The sequence below is a fragment of the Ipomoea triloba genome, chromosome 13, assembly GCF_003576645.1.
Source record: "Ipomoea triloba cultivar NCNSP0323 chromosome 13, ASM357664v1".
NCBI classification, from domain to species: Eukaryota; Viridiplantae; Streptophyta; class Magnoliopsida; order Solanales; family Convolvulaceae; genus Ipomoea; species Ipomoea triloba.
The window spans coordinates 26,667,682-26,680,175 of record NC_044928.1 but is presented as its reverse complement, the minus strand read 5'-3'; the positions used below and the strand labels follow the sequence as shown (position 1 = coordinate 26,680,175).

Sequence of the window (12,494 nt, the reverse complement as noted above, 5' to 3'; positions counted from 1 at the left end):
GTGTCCTTATTGAATTATTGGAGATGTGGTAATAATATTTTTTATAATAATTTTGAAATTCATTTTTTTATTACGTTTTCCAAATTTTTAGATTATGTAAAATTTTAGGATGTGTGATATTTAAGAATGTAATAACATGATACCCTAATTATACATACATAGGCATATCCACATATGGTAGACATTCAACTGCCAACATTGGTAGGGACATGATGAACTAACTCAAAATTTATAATAAATGCAGTTGATTTGACACTAATCAAAAATATAAAAGAAAAGAAGAAAGTAAGAGTTGATATATGCTTCTTTCATTTGTAATACACGTTTAGGTGTCTCTGTGTATCACTAAATATGTCGTACTCTTAACCTACTAACTATATAAACGTACATAATGATATATCATGAGAAATCTTTTTTTTTATTTAAATTTAAATCATACATAGGAAGAAAATTGTGAATATTAACAATAGGGGTGGAAATGAGCCAAATTGGGTTGGGCTTTGGTTAAATAGGTCTAGGCCTGATATGTGATATTAGGGCTAAAGCATATAAGTGAGACTTGGCTTGTCTTACGGGTTGCGGTCGGTTCAAGGGCCTAAGAATAATAAAATTAATCTGTTTCAAAAAAATTTAACTACACAAATTCATTACAACACATTAATACAAGTAAATAATCAAGTTCACAAATCATAAACTACAATGTCCCGAATTACATATCATAATAATTAATACATTAATACTTACAAGTTCATAAATGCCATAACTAATACATAACTAGTTCAATGCAAACATAATAACTTGTCCAGAATTACAAGAAAACTAATACCATAAGTTCATAACAATGCACACACAAAGAAATTAAGGCAAAGAATAGAATTAGAACTGAAGGAGAGAAATTAGAATATTGACTAGTATATTATATATACATGCGCTATTAAAATTGGATTTCTAAAATTGTGTTATACATGGACTAATACTTTCTTTATATATATATATATATATATATGTATAAACAGGTTAAGCTTGTTGGCTTATAAGTCAGGCCTTAAAAATATTGGTATGACACTATGCCCTATTTATCTAAATGAGACTTAATACTAAAGTCTAGTGCCGAGTCAAGACTAGGTCGAGTTGTAAACCCCTATTTAGAATCCTTGCCTATTCCCACCCCTAATTAACAATAATATTACATGTATCACGTGAAACAATTTTACATAAGTTGTGACAAATTATCAAGCAAATTAACATCCATGAAAGAATCAAAATTACAAATTTCTAGCCCCCCCCCCCCCCACCCCCCTCATAACTTCTGCTGCTTTTACCATTTATATACATCACATTTTACGTTCTAGTGTTACATAAAATGGGAAACAATTGACCAACATTACATTTCCACAATGTCCAAGATAGTACAAAGATTTCACCCAGCACCTGTTCTGGAATCTGGAGAGTAGTTTGCCCAAGCATTTTATATCACAATGGCTTTGTTGTAGACATAAGATCTTGAAAAATACAGGTATGCAAGCAATGAAAGTGCAGAAAGTCCGGCAAGGAGCCAGTAGAAGTAGTCGAGATGCGCCCTGTTCAAGTTGTCGGAAAACCAACTGTCTCCGCCATCTTTACTGGTGGCTTGCTCGATGATAGAGATGAGAAAGCTGCTTAAGAAGCTCCCGATGCCAAATATACTGAGGTACAAAGCGAGACCTATGCTTTTCAGCTCCTTGGGCACCTGATCGTAGAAAAACTCTTGTAGGCCGACCATGGTGAATACGTCTGAAATGCCAAACAATGCATACTGAGGTATTAGCCACCACACGCTCATGGGAACGGTTGCATCTGGCTTGTCAATTAACCCGTAGTCTGAAGCAATTTGAAGACGTCGCTGTTCTACTATAGCTGCAATCACCATAGAGACGACAGATAAAAATATTCCCGTTCCAATTCTTTGAAGCATTGTTATTCCCGAGGGCTTTCCAGTTACAGCTCGTGCAACGGGAACCAAAATGCAGTCATATATAGGGATAAAGATGACAACAAAAAGGCTAATGAAAGTTTGTAGTGTAGAAGGGGGCACTTGAAGATTCGAACTGATAGATCTATTCATCGTAGCTCCTTGCTTCGTGAATAAAGTAGATGACTGTGCAAACACGATGGCATACACTAAACATGTCACCCATATCGGAGCCAATCTGAGAATGACCTTAGCTTCTTCAACCTCGCTGATGCTACAAACTTCTCCATCCTCCTTTGAACCATCGGGAGCAAGCAGTGCCTTGTTAAGGAACCTTTGATTAACAAAAATTTAATTAGAGACAGAAAAATATGGTCTCTTGAATATGAAAGTGCTATAACCAAGCATCACATTCCTACAAATGCAGTAAAACACCTTTTGAATGTCCCAGCTCTACCAAGTAGGTATGCTAGCCCACAGTCACTTGTAGCCTTGTAGTGGTGCAATTGAGTCAAGCCACTTGGTCAAAACTCGACTCAAGATTGATCAAATTCGAGTTCAAGCAGAGCTCAAGCTTAAATATTTTTGGCTCGTGGTTCATCGAGCATAAAATATAAAATATATGTTATATAATGAATTCTAAAATAAAAAACTTAAGCCCAATTCGAGCCAAGTGAACTGAGCTTGAGCTGTATAAAAATTAACGAGCCGAACTCAAGCTTACATTTTAAAGCTTGATCAAATTCGAGCTTGAGTCAGAGTCACCATAAATTTTTCAAACTCGAACATGAGCCAACCTAGGTTCAAGCTCGGCTCTTTTGCACCCCTAGTCAGTTGTTACTTGTTAGTTGTCATATACTTGCAGAGTTTAGGGAATGCATAGGGGTAAAAAGACCCTTGTACTCTTCATTTTTTCTCTACCTATATAGTCAAACTAGTGTTTACTTACTTGAACTGCTGAGAACCTTCATTAGGTAGAATTCCCTGAGTCTCTTGTTCCAAGGCTATCGCTGCAGAGCTAGTCTTGTGGTTCCTAGCTGCATAGATAAATACACGGCCAATTCTCACAAACGGATTCTTCTCATCTCTGTCTTGGCGAAAACGATAAGTATAAGTCCCAAGCAAGAAGATAACAAGAGCAAGAGCCATTACTACACAAGGGATACCAAACCCAAGACCCCAACTGAGGTTGTCCTGAACATAGTTCAAAATCCATAGCGTAACCATAACACCGAAGCACATCCCAAAATACCACCAGTTGAAGAATGAGCTTTTGGCTTTGCATTCCTGCGGATCTTGAGTATCAAACTGATCAGCCCCAAAAGCTTGAACACAAGGCTTGTGCCCACCTTGGGCTAGTGCCACAAGGTATAGAGCAAAGAAGAAGAAGATAACTTGGAATTGAGAGTCAGAAGACTCGAAAGGAATCACGGTAGAGATGGTCAGGAAGCCCAGAGCCTGCAGTTTAACAGACTCATATTAAACATCTGTGGTTAACAAAGGCAAGAATATAAACCATTTAAAATTTTACATGAATGTACAATGAACAACTTTATTAACTTCACTGATGGCAGGAGAAATTTCCAATAACTAAGAGGATGATCATTCTTTCCTTTTTTCCTTTATTATTACTAATTTGCTATACCTCACTGAAATGAGACTAGGGGTGAGCATGGAGTGGATTTGAAGTGAATCCATATGCAATCCGCTAAGGATGAATTTGAAAAATCCTATCCGCATCCGCTAAGGGTGCAGATCTAATCCAATATGATCTGGCAGATTAGATGCAAATTGAATCAAATGGCAGATTTTAAGTCTGCGAATTGAATTGAATTGAATTGAATTGAATGGCGAATTTTATTGAGCTTGTGATTGTGATATCGTGAACCAAAACAAATTTGACTTGATGAGAGAAGAAGGCGGAAAGTTAGAATTCAGAAACAACAATTGAGAAAAAGAGACCTAAAACCCTATACTAAGCTATAAAAAAAAAAAAAAAAATTAAAATTGAATTATAATTTTAGATTTCGGTTGCTTCGTCATGGACGGAGTGGAATGCATATTGCGGTTTTTAGAATTCACATATCCAATTCACTAGTGGCGAATTTATACAAAATGAATCCACATCCCATCCATCCACTTTAAGTAGATACGGATTGGTTGGGACCAGATTTTGCAAATTTGGCAGACTAGAGCGGATTTAGCAAATACTTGCTCACCCCTAATACAGATAGTAAGGAAAGTTTAGTAACAAGGAGCGCTGGTAAACTATGAGCTAAACACAAAGTGAAGAAGAAGGTGAAATCATGGTGGTTAAGTGGAACTAACCAGGGTATAGAGCAGGGAGGAGATGACAATTGTCCGGTACCGACCGAGAAATGAGTCGGCCAGGAAGGCTCCCAAAAGAGGCAAAAGCGACGCAACTCCGGACCAGGCGTTCACATTGGCGGCCGCCGCCGCCGTCGATTGGCCGAGAGGGCCAGTGAGATAGCTTATCAGATTCGAACTTATTCCATAATAGGAAAACCTCTCTGCCACTTCCACACCTGAAAACTCGCATACAATAGCTTATTTAAGAAAAAAAAAAACGAATATGACATTTTTCAACTGGAAATTGAAGGTGATTTTACCTATGATGAAGGATGCGGATCGCCACCGCCCCGTTGTGGATCGGACAGCGGGGCGGCCTTTGAAATCGACAGAGCCATCCACGACGTCGTCTTGGAGAAATGGAGTTTCGGCGTCGGAAAGGATGGTTCTTCCGGTGGCGGCCATAGAGAGGAGACGTCAACCACGACGTCTCTGCGCCCAAAGTCAAGGGAACACTGGGACTTCATCACTCAAATAATTGCAGCCATTTTTGTCAGTTTGTGGGGCTTGCTTTTTTTTTTTTTTTGAAAGCAAGTTGCTTCTGTCCTATTAACTTTTTGGGAAAGGATAATTTCCCTTTTAAGGGTGGGGAGGGGTTAAAATTGCTGCTATAAACCGTTTGGTTTATAGAATTTTAGATTATTCCAGCTAATAAAATTGTTTTTAGGAAGTTATATTATATTATTACCTTATGTGTTTTATTAAAGTTATAGTATTAACTTGTTTGGTTAGAAGTTATATTACGTCAATTATATAAATACGGTTAATTTGGGTTCGAGTTTCAGTGTTCGATACTGCATTGTAACAGAATCAGTATTACTCAAAAAAAAAATTAATGACTAAATGAGATCTACAATGTCACAATAAAATTAAGTTAATAACACTGTGTCTAATGCACATTTAAATGTGTAATTAACTCTATTACTTATAAATAAAATCATATTGTTACATATACTTCATGAATCATAATAATACTATCTCAACATGTTTCAGACATTTCTTCTCACATATCACAATATCAACTAAATCGGGAATCCACCCTTGCTTGTGCACTATGCACACAAAGAGTCTTTATCACCTCTAACCGGTCAAGATCTCCAAATGACCCTCCAGGTTCCCAATAGGACTGGCATCCCCACACTACCGCTGGAGCAAAGCTTTAGGGTGATCAATCAAACCAACTGAGTTAACCCCGCCAGACATCAACACACTTCTGAGTATACATGTATGATCTCGAGAAGTACAGGTAGATTGTGAATGCGACTGTGCTAAGCAATGCCAGCAGCCAATAGAAGTAATCCAGATGTCCATTATTCAAGTTGCCGGAGATCCACCCTTCACTACCTTCCCCATTAATGGTTGCTTTCTGAATGACAGAAATGAGAAGACTGCTTAGGAAGCTCCCTACCCCAAACACACTGAGGAAAAGAGCAAGCCCAATGCTTTTCAGGTCGTTTGGCACTTGATCATAGAAAAATTCCTGCATACCAATTGAGGCGAATAGTTCAAAAATTCCGTATAATACATACTGCGGTATTAACCAGCACACGCTCATTGGAACCGTTGCCTCGGGCAAATCGACCAACTGATATGCTTGAGAAACTCTGAGGCGCCTGCTTTCGACCAGAGCTGCTATCACCATTGTGACAATTGATAGAAATAACCCGACCCCAACTCGTTGAAGTGTTGTTATCCCTGAGGGCTTCCCGCTGATGGATCTGGTAATAGGAACGAAGATGCAGTCATAGAAGGGGACCAAGAAAAGACTGGTAAAGGCAATGAAGCATTGAAGAGCAGCAGCTGGGACTTCAAGATTTGTACCTATGGACCTGTCCATTGTGAAGCCCTGCTTGGTGAATAAAGTTTCTGACTGGGAATATACAATCCCAAACACCAAACAAGAAATCCATATTGGAACAAGACTTAGAACTGCTTTTGCTTCTCCAACATCGCTGATGGTGCAAACCTCCCCATCTTGCGAATCATTGGGAGCAAGCATTGCTTTGTTAAGGAACCTGTCATTTACAGGCTGGTAGATTCAATAAACCGAAGAGATGTCAAAGGGAATGGACCGCACAAATTTATATCAAAGAAACATTTACTCACCGATACTGTAGGGAACAGGGAGGGATTCCATGACTTTCCTCTTCTATGCAAATTACAGATTGCGGAATCCACCAATTCTTTACTGCTTTGACAAATACTTTACCAATTCTCATGAATGGGTTTTTCATTTTGTGGTTGGCACTGAACCTATAAGTTGTAGTTCCTAGTAAGAATATGATTAGTGCAAGAACCATGACAATGCAAGGAATCCCAAAGCCAAGACCCCAACTTAGGTTATCTTGAATGTAACTCATCATCAAGATTGTAACAAAAGCGCCGAAACATATGCCAAAATACCACCAGTTGAAGAAGGAGCTTTTCTGTTTGCACTCTCTTGAATCATGCACATCAAACTGGTCAGCTCCAAAAGCCTGAACACAGGGTTTGTGCCCTCCTTGTGCAAGAGCTACTAGATACAGTGCAAAGAAAAAGAAGATAATCTGGAGTTGAGGAGGAGAACATGCTTTAATGTCTGCACCAGTTTGGCAGTCAGAATTGCTGAACGGAAGGACAGCAGAAAGGGTTAAAAAGGCAAGTCCCTGTGATTCATATATCAGGCTTCAAGATAAATTTTATACCCAATTGAAGACATTATCAACTCCAAATTTATTAGACTAGAAAATGGTAAAAGCAAATGCTGCAACAGTTGAGACTAGAATAACTAAACTATTGCCTGCACAAGTAGTTCAAGTGATTCTTTAGCTAAAAATTGTGGGCAAGGACGAGGATTGGGGCCTAGCGGCCGTAGTTTGGGAGTTACACCCAATGTGGTGGACTCCATGTGACCTTGTGGGTACGATTCTCCTACCTAATGAGCATTTAAGTCACCGTGATTTAACACCTCCACAAATTCTGTCTGTGGGGACCGGATGTAAGGACATGAGGCTAGGGATTTCACATTTTATGGTCAAGAATAACTAAACAATTGCATCAAATTGACAAGAAACACTAAAATTTATGAGCAATTAGATGATTAGTAGGGTTGGAACAGTACATACAAGGATATAGAGAAGGGATGAAACGATAATGGTGCGAAATCGGCCGAGAAATGAGTCTGCCACGAACGCACCTAGAAGCGGCAACAGCATCGCCATTCCAGACCAGGCATTGACGTTCTCCGCCGCCGTGGCGGTGGATTGACCCAGCGGCCCCGTCAGGTAGGTGATTAGGTTGGAACTGATTCCGTAGTATGCAAACCTCTCCGCCACTTCCACACCTATATATACGAATTAAAACTTCAGCATCAAAGAAATCGGAAAATTGTGCTCAAATATGGAGTAGGCGAGGGTATACTTGCCTATAATGAATGACGCCGATCTCCATCCACCGGAACTGGCTCGGCCGACTGGACGGCCTTTATAGTCAACGGCGTGTTCAACAATGGCGTTTGGGAGCAGAGGATCCTCTGCTACAGTCACTTCAGAGGCGGCCATTTGGTGATTGATTCGTGAAATTCTGCCGCCTTTAGAAACACTTTATACTGTTCTTATTGCGTATGTACTTATCTAGATCTTAGAGCATCCTCATCAATGGGTTATTTCACGGTATAAGAGATGTTTTTGTAGGTGTGATTAGGATGGGAGGAGAGAAAAAAAAAATAAACAAAAAAAAAAAAAAAAAAAAAAGGNTGGGAGGAGAGAAAAAAAAAATAAACAAAAAAAAAAAAAAAAAAAGAAGGTCCACGGCGCGCCTGTGCACTGCACGCACCCGCTGTGCGCGCTTGTTGCGCCTGACGTGCGTCAGGCGCAACAAGCATTTAATTGCTTTGGTACAAAGTTACTGTACCATGAACCACCATTTGCAGAAGGGCTGTTTTCTTCTCTTTCCTATACTCTCACTCCTCCACCTATGCACACACTGTTCCAATCACCCCAAAAAAACCACTGATATTCATGCTCTTTGATCCTGTATAAATTTGTCTGGATTTAGGACTGTGTCTGTTTGATCCAATATGACAAATTCAACTCCATTTTGAGTTAGGTAGCCAAAACACTGAGCTGTGGGTTGTTATGCTGTGGACTCAGGTCCACCTTGCAAGGTGGACCTGGGTCTACATTCACGTACACTATACTTTACATTCACACTTTGTAAATTTCACATTCACACATTATAGGATTATATGTTTAGTAACTATATTACCACTGTTATGCATTCACACATTCAAAACTCTATATTCACATGTCCTATACTCCATATTCACAACTTGAGAACTCCACATTTACACATTACAGGGCTACAAGTTGCTAGAACTTCTTAACTCTATTACAGATTCACACATGCATAACTCTACATTCACGATTTCTATACTCTATATTCACAATTTGAAACCTCCACATTCACACATTTCTGGGCAACTCTACATTCACACAATCATAAATCTACATTTACACTTTGAAACCTCTACATTCACACACTTTTAGACAACTCTATATTTAGCAATATGTTTACTAAAAAAAAAAAACAAAACAAAAAAAAAACAAAAAAACAAAAAAAAAAAACAACAAAAAGGATGTAGTTTTGGACCCAGGTCCACAGCATAATTTGCCCTGAGCTGGCTCAATTAAATAATAAAGTGTTGATCAAATTGATTTTTTCATACAAGTGAGAATTTGAACTCCAGGCTTCTCTTAAGATATAAGAGTACATGGTCACTCACGTCAACCAAATTGATTTAAACGGGCACTTTGTTTTAACTTCATAAGTGCAAAATCATGGATGTGTGTTAGTGTTACGATACTAGATAAGATCCAAATAGAAAGGAAACCTCTTGAGCATATTATTTGCTCTATGTTTGTATTTATGTTACAAACAAACTCTAAATTCACACTTTAAGCATACAAGAGTTTCATGAAATAACTAAAAGCAAAATAACAATGCTACCCTAGTTGTTAATATTCATATACAATACACACATATGTATATTTGTATACTAAATTACTAATATTTATAATATTTTAGCTATTAAAATTATTCTAACTATACAAAAGTAATAATTTTTTTTATATACATAATTTCCTCCACTAATTAAGACACCTCCCCTTTGTAAATGATGTGGGAAATGATCCCACATCGAAACTTTTGGCCAAAAGTTGTCTGCTCCCCTTTGTAAATGATGTGGGAAATGATCCCACATCAAAACTTTTGGTCAAAAGTTGTCTTGCTTGCCTTGGGATTATACGGACGTTTTGAAAAAATATAATTTTCTACAAAACGTCAAGTTCAAACGCTGCTTTTGAGTTTTCAACAGTTTGAAGCAATTCACTGCTCCAAATCGTTGGCTAGAGTTTTAACCATGGTCGATACGCTAAAGTTAACCAAACATGCCAATTACCAATAATTCACCATTATATTGAACGATGGAAGGCGTGCCACGTACAAATTAAAGTTACGTTGTCGGCAGCGGAACTGTAGATTTGCTTCTGGATCTGCTGTAGTGCTTGTACGTAGATGGATCCAACATGGTAGGGTAGCAATGTTTTGCATGCATGTCTCCCATCGATATCTATCCCTTCAATTCTCCACCGTAACAAAGACCTTACACATCTTATCTCATCCAATAATTCAATATGAGATCGATGATGAGTCTCTTTCTTTTGTACAAATTAAATTAATTATATTGTACTATATGATATCATGTAAAAATTAAATACACTCACTAACCAATATAAACATAATAGAATTGGACACATTTGAGACTGATTTATATGTACTCACTACAATTATTCTAATATTGAAAAAGCCTACAACAACGGCTATCCCAAGATGTTAACAACCCTAACTTGACCAACTCAACTAGATTTACCTCCCTATTCTACCAATCAAGCAAAACATACTAATCCTCCAGCCAATGGTCTTAGCCAGTGTACACAACCAATGCCATCAAGGATGAGAAGAGCCTTTTCTTTTTCCTCTTAGATTAAAGCATCTACTCGATCCCCACAAAAAGATGGTCATTGATCTGATCTGTTGACAATTACATTGTGGATAGTAAGCTTAATGCAGCCTGATGATATTCAACCTTTTTTCTCTTTAATGCTTCAACTTTCTTCCCCACCACTTGGGCTATATCTTCAATGCATTTCGCTTCATCCCTATTTATCAAAATTCAAACAAATTGATTAAATAATGTCACCAACATAACATATATAATTAGCAGAAACAAATAAGCCCTAATATATATATATATATATGTGCGCGCGGGCGCAATCTTACCTGCGTTATATTAATAAAGAAATATTATAAGGCCATTTTGAAGTTGAGATCAGAGATAGTACATGCTTAGCAGAGACTTGAGAGATATATAGTTATGGCTTGGAGGCGGTGCAGGGCGGGATGTCGACGAGGAAGCGGCTGCGCGATGGCGGAGAGGCCGGTGGTGAAGAAAAGAATTGAAGTATATATGTACCCTGCAGGTAGCTGGAGGCCAGGTTGCAGTCGGGTACAAGAAAGTAAGACCGAGCTGATCTGAGCTTCTTGTTCGAGGGTGGCTTGAAGAGTCGAGTTCAATATTCTGCCATTGAAACTGTGTGACACGCTAGCTAACTGCTCATCAAGTATAAGAAACTAAAGTTGTGTTTTCACACTACTAGTGATGAGCATGCACTTGATGACAATTATTGGTATCAGAGTAGGTCACAGGCTGGTTGGAACATATCAAAGAACCATTTTAGTTGGAGATTAGAAGATATATATATAGAGAGTAAAGTAGCTAGTTAGATTTAGTATATATATATATATACACTTACCTCTGGTAGGTGTCCATGAGGTCAAATCCGGAAAACTCGGCTACTTCACTTAGGGCACGCTTCCATACCTTCACCTTCCGGCAATCCTCCTCAAGCTGTGCAAACGCGGCGGAGAACGGAGGCTTGAGGTGCCGGACATCCGTGGGCCGTACATCGTAAAACACCGGGAAAACAGTCCTGCTCTCCATTCTCACGCGTTTCATGATTTCCGCGAGCTCTTCAAGGCACCACTTCGAGGAGGCATAGTTGGAAGAAATTACCGGGACAAAAATCCAGGACTGTTGAATCGCATCCATCAACCCTCGCTGGATCCGACCCCCTTTCGTGAGATCAACGTCGTCTTTGAACGCTGGGACCCCTGCAAAACACAAAGCCTGGTGCAGGGACTTAACAAAGCCCTGGCGAGTGTCTTCTCCTCTAAAACTCAAAAACACCACGGGACAGTGCTGTGACGAGGATCGAGGCAGTGGTGGCGACGCTTTTGGGGGTATTATTGACGGAGGATCTGGAAAATAGGGTTTGGACTGTGCGGCGGAGAAATGAGAAACTGTTCTAGCAGAAAACAAATGATATTCCTGCAGTAAAAACCTATCACAACAACGAAATTTAGATAGATGATTGAGTGAAGAAAGATGGAGTAGCATCATATTGTGGTTACAAATTTGTACTTAACTACCTGGTGATGCAATGTATGTAGATCAGAGTTGCTGGTTTAGATCAGATGAGAAGAGTAGATCGAAATGATGGAATAGCAGAATACTACTGTAGTTTTACTCACCTATGTATGCACTTATGCAGTCTAGCCTTTTCTGATCTGGGGGTTTATATAGATGAAATTCACGTTCCCATTTATAAAACTATCCTCTCTACAAATTGATCACCTTACATCAGAATATTCCTTTGAGTTTATTCTAGAATCTAAATGTAGATATATGGCTAGCTATCATATCACTTATTTTCAATTTTAGTCATTGGCTTTTAAAATTATTAAATTTAGTCTTTAAGTACTAAATCATTTTCAATTGTTATCCACAGTTAGTTAGCTTTTTTCCTATACTGAGTGCAAAATTGGAAATTTATAGACATTATTACGGCAATTATTGCTTATCGCACGCGATAAACAAAGCCCAAATTTCTTTGTTCTAGGAGACTTAATTTCACCCTTAACGTTAACTGTTCATTAACAGGCATTTTTATACAAAATAATTCTCTTAAACATGTAATTTTATGGGAAAAAGTTGTAGATAGTACCCAATGCTAAATCGAGATTGTAGGTTATCCTCTAACCCCCCCCCCCCCCCCCCCCCCCCCCCCCCCCCCCC

The 12,494-nt window shown here is 38.7% G+C and overlaps 2 protein-coding genes across 5 annotated transcripts; both read right to left on the bottom strand.

Annotated features, from left to right (window-relative positions):
* Positions 1 to 1,316: 1,316 nt before the first annotated feature.
* Positions 1,317 to 7,890, bottom strand: LOC116001423. Its single transcript, XM_031241302.1, has 8 exons — positions 7,725 to 7,890; positions 7,426 to 7,643; positions 6,428 to 6,966; positions 5,511 to 6,336; positions 4,582 to 4,738; positions 4,280 to 4,497; positions 2,901 to 3,409; positions 1,317 to 2,285 (listed from the first exon to the last, which is right to left on the bottom strand). The coding sequence occupies exons 1-8, from the start codon at positions 7,858 to 7,860 to the stop codon at positions 1,469 to 1,471; spliced, it is 3,420 nt and encodes a 1,139-aa protein (XP_031097162.1). The 5' UTR covers positions 7,861 to 7,890; the 3' UTR covers positions 1,317 to 1,468.
* Positions 7,891 to 10,056: 2,166 nt separating this feature from the next.
* Positions 10,057 to 12,015, bottom strand: LOC116002663 (toll/interleukin-1 receptor-like protein). Of its 4 annotated transcripts, none has more exons than XR_004094528.1 (4): positions 11,849 to 12,015; positions 11,173 to 11,747; positions 10,640 to 11,066; positions 10,057 to 10,518 (listed from the first exon to the last, which is right to left on the bottom strand). XR_004094528.1 is itself a non-coding variant. In XM_031242823.1 (3 exons), exons 1-2 carry the CDS (start codon positions 11,817 to 11,819, stop codon positions 11,060 to 11,062), a joined length of 654 nt encoding a protein of 217 aa, XP_031098683.1. In that variant the 5' UTR covers positions 11,820 to 11,839; the 3' UTR covers positions 10,057 to 10,518; positions 10,640 to 11,059. The 4 variants fall into 4 exon arrangements, 2 of the variants coding, with proteins under 2 accessions (XP_031098683.1, XP_031098684.1); XR_004094527.1 differs by having other exon boundaries at positions 11,173 to 11,760; positions 11,849 to 12,010; XM_031242823.1 differs by lacking the exon at positions 11,849 to 12,015 and having other exon boundaries at positions 11,173 to 11,839.
* Positions 12,016 to 12,494: the final 479 nt, after the last annotated feature.